At 50.0% G+C, this 5,539-nt stretch overlaps 1 protein-coding gene across 2 annotated transcripts in view; it reads right to left on the bottom strand.

Annotated features, from left to right (window-relative positions):
- Positions 1-3,720: 3,720 nt before the first annotated feature.
- Positions 3,721-5,539, bottom strand: part of CEPT1 (choline/ethanolamine phosphotransferase 1) — a 29,583-nt gene continuing 27,764 nt past the window's right edge. For both annotated transcript variants that reach the window (XM_017735520.1, XM_008634651.2), the window contains exon 9: positions 3,721-4,504. In XM_017735520.1, coding sequence (XP_017591009.1) covers positions 4,385-4,504 — 120 coding nt within the window. In that variant the 3' untranslated portion in view covers positions 3,721-4,384. The remainder of the gene's footprint in view (positions 4,505-5,539) is intronic.

The following is a 5,539-nucleotide window of genomic DNA, read 5'->3' as shown; positions in this document are numbered from 1 at the left end:
CTGGAGAAAAAACTGACAGAAAGTTATTCCTCAGCTGCTGAAAACAGATACACAAAAATGCATCCTTAAATTTAAAAATATATAAATTTTCAAATGCAGTCAGTGCTCCAACTGCCAGGCTAGGGTAAACTCCAGCAGCAGAAGGGCTGGAGCTGCCTTAGAATCATCAAATCCCAGAATGGTTTGGGTTGGAAGGATGTTAATGATCACCCAGTCCCACCCCCTGCCATGGGCAGGGGCACCTCCCACTGTCCCAGGCTGCTCCAAGCCCCAATGTCCAACCTGGCCTTGGACACTGCCAGGGATCCAGGGGCAGCCACAGCTGCTCTGGGCACCCTGTGCCAGGGCCTGCCCACCCTCACAGGGAAGAGTTTCTTCCCAATATCCCATCTAAAAATCTCCTATTTTAGTTTAAATTCATTCCTCCCTGTCCTATCACTGTCTCCTTGTGTAAAAGACACCCTCCTGGTTTTTATAGGCATTTGTTAAGTTCTGGCTTTAACACCTTCCCTTTAATGCCCAAAGGGTGGACAGGCTGTTTGCTGGGGACACACTGGGAAGGCTCAGCTGGGGCTGCTGGGAGCAGGGACACCGGGGCTGGGTCACACTGCAGCACATCAGCACAACCCACAGCGTATTTTTAAATCTTTCTTCCTGCTCGAGATTTGCCCAACTCTTGATCCAAGCCTACAACAGTAAATAAAACAGTGCCAAGAAATGTTTTCCTGAACTGGAAAGAGCTCATTTATTCTGCTAAATTGTTAACATAGTTCCCAGCAGAGCACTGGCCAGCTCACACCACCCAGACAACAGCAGGCAGCTCAGCCCCGCTGCTGATTTGGGACTCAATCCTCGCTATGCAGCTGCCCTGGGGAAGGTAAGTTTCATGCTCTGGCATGTGTCACCCTCTGCCAGCAGCCTCAGTGCCAGCAAGCAGTCCTGGGAGGGTTCACCCTGCTGGAGGTGAACGGCTCCAGGGCAGGAACAGCCCCTGCTCCCACCCCACTCCCGGCCCACCAGGCCGTAACCTCGGAACTGCTGCAGTCCTCACACCCTGGAAATGATTCAACTCCTCTGCAGCTCCATTCCACACTCACAGCTGGGCTACAGCAGCACTGGAGATACCTGGGGCGAGCTGGGTAGGATGGGAAGAGGAGGAAAATACTGCTTTGAAACAAAGCTGACACTTGGATGACACAGAAAGAGGCCCTGAGGTGTCCTGACCTGCCCCTTTCCTGTGTTAAACCCCTTATCAGAGCAAGGAAACTCCTTCAGCAGTGCTTAAAGAGCCAACACAACACCCAGGGGAAACTTCCAGCTTCTCTTTACAAATGGAGAAGAAAACCTGCAGAGCAGAACTGTATTTTTCTAGCAGGGCATGTTGTCAGTCCCAGGTGCTGCTGCTGCAGAAGTTCCTCCTGAGCATCTTCTGGACACAACCAAAAGTGAAAGAGCACATCACGAGATCGGGCTGAGCCCACAAATCCCCTGCTCCCCTTCTCGGCCCCACAAGCACGTCTGATGTGAGCCATGGCCACAAACAAGGCAGGTGGAAAGGTCATTTATTCCATTATCTGTCACCATACCCAGAGCCACAGCAGCACTTTAGAGGGCTTGGATTGCCAGCAGGAACTGTTCCCTGATAACACTGAAACTGCATCAGCAGAGAAATTGAGTTGTTTCTTGGCTGGGGTCATCCAGACTTCCAGGGAGTGAAAAGCTCGGGAAAAGGTGTCCTATTGCATTTCCTGAACAGCAGCAGGCTTCAGTTTTGCACATGGAAGTCTGGTCCTACACAGCTTTTTAAAGGCTTTGGTTCTTCTCCAGTCTCATGTATCAAATTATTTGGAGCAGCCTAATCTTGAAGCCCTGAGGACTGAGAGCAGGAATCTCGTTGTTTACATGGGTAAGTGGGCACAGAGGTGTTTGGTCAAAGGCTGGACTGGATGAAGCACCAGACTGATTCTGATTCGAGGAAACCACTCACACTCCAGGGAGGGACTTTCCAGCAACAGCTCTGCACCCACTCAGTGCTGATGAAAGGAAACACATGGTTTGTAAAGGGCACTTTCAAACCCTTCCAGGCTCTTCCCTTGCAGACTTTTACCTGCTCCCCTTGAAGAGCAGTAGCAGAGGCTGCATTGTCCAAATCAACCCTTTCCCCAGCTCACTGCAGTTAAAACTCAATTAAGGAGTTCCCTGAATGCCACTTATATCTAACAATGTCATTCTAGAGCTGTCACCTCACACACAGAGATGCTCCCGGCACCAAGGCACTTGGAGCAGAGCTCCAGGACACTTGGGAGCTGCCCCAGGAGTGTCAGGGAGCTGCCCCAGGAGTGTCAGGATGCAGGAACCAAATGCCCTCTCTGCCTCCAGCCCAGCAGGGACCCTGAGGAGACCCTCAACACAGGGCCAGGTGCCCAGAGAACCCTCAGCTGCGCTTGCCATAAAGCTGCTGCTCACAAGATTCCAAGTGGCAGTGCAAGGGTGGAGTGGGGAAGCCCTGCAAGAGTCTCCTCCTCATCCTGAGCATGTTCCCAACTCCCCCCGTGCCCCCAGGCTGACACAGGACCTCCATCTCACTTGCTGACACGGTGTCACCCTGCAGGAAGGAACCAAGAGTCTTCCAAGCACAGAAGGCACAACACTGGGCACATCCCTGTGCCAAGGCTGAGCTGAAGGACCTGGCACCTCTGCTCCACTTCCCAGCACAGCCCAGCAGGGCCAGCCTGCTCTGCCCCCACAAACACTTCAACCACTAAACCAGAGCCACCTTCCTCCATGTCCTCTCCAGTCCTGTCCCTGCCAGGACACAAGGAAGCCCAATCTCTCAGTCCACAGCAGTGGGACACTGAGCACTGCCCAGGGAGGGGGAACAAGGGTTTCAAACCTCTTCAGGCACTGCAGGAACTGAGTTTTCTCTCCACTTCCTGAGCACATTTTCTAATCACTGGAGTATAACAGGAAATCCGCATCAGCGCTTCCAGGAGCTGAGGGAGGTTTTGACTTTGTTACTGAGGTGTGGGGTTTTTTGGCTTGGCTTTTTTTCTGAACATGAGCTGTGTTTGGCTCCTTCAGAGCCATGTCGTTGTCCACAGGCACTGCCTTGGCCTGGGCTCCCAGCACAGAGGAGAAGTTTCCTTCCCATCTTCAGAGAGATGCTCCATGGTCAGAGGGCTAGGATTTCAGACATGGGATCCCAGCATTCCAGCTCTGTCCCCAGCAGCTCCCCCACAGCCAAGGCAGATCCTGCTCAGAGACACTCCCTGCTCTGCACATCAGCCCCTTTGCTCGGGGGCTGAAGTTTCCCTCAGTGCCAGGGCCCATGGCACCAGGTAATTTCATTAACATGCAATTAAACCCTCCATTAATCTAACTTGGTGTCCCTTGTGCAGTTCACCACAATTAAAATAGTATTAAAACAACAACAGAAGAAAGAAACCCAAACTTACTGCACTATATAGCACGCAAAGTTCTCTGAGATCCTGAAATGACAACATGATCCACATAAAAGCACTCTCTAAAGTGCAGGCAGGTTTGTCCTTCACAAGTCTAAGCAGGACAGAGCAACACACACATCTCAAGACAACTGTTGCTCTCAGAATTCTTATTTATTAAGAGCAGAAAGGAAATTTTGCTTAAGTTTTATACATAAAAAAGTAAACAGTAAATTTTTTTTCTTATAGTCTTTTCCACTGAAGAAAATTGAGAAATAAGTTGTCTTTTTAGATAATGTTTATTTAAAAAAATAAAATTAATTGACAAAGATACCACACTATTTTGCATGCCGGGCACCCCTTGGCTCGCAGGACCCTGTTCAGCACGAAACCGCTTTGTCAGCAATGCACGAGCAAAATCCACCCCAGCCTGGCTCCCACCTGGCAGCTGCTGCAGCCACACAACTTAGTGAGATATCTCTGGGTTTTACCAGCTCAGGTCTTTAGTAAATAAATTCCAAGTGGACACTAAACAAGTATATCACTAAGAGATGATGAAATATTAAAATTAAAAGCAAATCAGATTGCAGCTGTAATTATACTACATTAGAAACTTCAGTTGGTGGGGATCCATTCACCATATAGAGATTAATTTGTAATCAAGGTAATTACAAAGACAGAGCATTACTCCCTGCATGCTTTCCCGGGCTTGGAACCAACAGAGTTGACTACGTGGAGAGTTGACTAGGGTGTACTTGAAATTCACTCTCTCAGGCAGGAGACTAGTTAGGAGTGTTACTGATAACAAAGAAGAAAAGTTATACAACATTGATTATTATAAATTACTTTGTTCTTATCTGCTTTTTGCCTTAGTCTCCTACAAGTCTTCATCCATTCCGTGGAAACCCAACTCCTCCTCCCTTCCCCTGCGGCAGCGGCCGTCCCTAGTGGTGGTTTGAGTGCGAGGGGCAGCCCTTGATGCGGAACACGTGGATGTGCAGGTGGGCAGCGATCTGGTTGCACACACTGACACAGTATCGGAGCAGGTCGAACAGGGACAGGATCTGCACAGGGGAAAATCATCCACAGTTACACCCCCATGTTCCTCAAGGGCCACACACGGGTGTAAGAGCCCACACTCCACAGCACTGTGGTCCACTGAGCTAAATCTCCAACCCCAGGAATAACCGTGGCTTGGGATGGAAGAGACTTTAGAGCCCATCCAGCTCCACCCCCGCCATGGGCAGAGACACCTTCCACTAGCCCAGGTTGCTCCAAGCCCTGTCCAACCCGGCCTCGGACACTGCCAGGGATGGGGCATCCCCCCCTAAAGGGTTTCTGGGAATGCTGGGCTTCTTTCCAGCCCAAGATAAGACAGACTCTTAATTCTACAATGAGAGAGTGGAGAAGAGTTACAGCAGCCACACAGATACCGTGAAATGCCCTATTAACTCTGAACGGTGATAGCCACACACACAACGTCTTCTCACATCACATCACATCAACAAAATTTTACTAAAAGGTTAACACTGGTTTTGTACATTAAACTCGAGCATTTGATCAGCCCACATGAGCTGAATTTAAGATCTTTTTCCCAATGGGTGCTGGAGTCAGGATGGACATTCCAGAGCTTAAGGCACAGCCAGAGCACCCCTGCACTGCCCATCTAGAGCCCCTGCTAACGAGGCAGCAACACTCATCTGCAAAATATTCTAATCTAAGCTTTGAATATGTGCTACAGTGCTTTAAAATTTTAAATTATCACAGAGTCATCGAGGTTGGAAGAGACCTTCAAGATCATCAAGTCCCACCATCACCCCAGAGCCACCATAATCACCCTTAACCCATGTTCCCGGGTGCCACATCCAGACACCTCTTGAATACTTCCAGGGATGGTGACTCCATCACTGCCCAGGGCAACTTATTCCCATGCCTGATTAACTCCTTCAGCAAATTTTTTTTCAAATATCCACCCTGAGGCCGTTCCCTCTCCTCTTGGCCCTGTTCCCTGGCAGCAGAGCCCCCTCCGGCTGCCCCCTCCTGTCAGGGACTTGTGCAGAGCCACAAGGTTCCCCCTGAGCCTCCTTTGCTCCAGCCTG

The sequence above is a fragment of the Corvus brachyrhynchos genome, unplaced genomic scaffold, assembly GCF_000691975.1.
Source record: "Corvus brachyrhynchos isolate BGI_N302 unplaced genomic scaffold, ASM69197v1 scaffold555, whole genome shotgun sequence".
Classification (NCBI taxonomy): domain Eukaryota; kingdom Metazoa; phylum Chordata; class Aves; order Passeriformes; family Corvidae; genus Corvus; species Corvus brachyrhynchos.
Note: the sequence above shows the minus strand (reverse complement) of the source record. Positions and strands in the feature narration are given on the sequence as shown.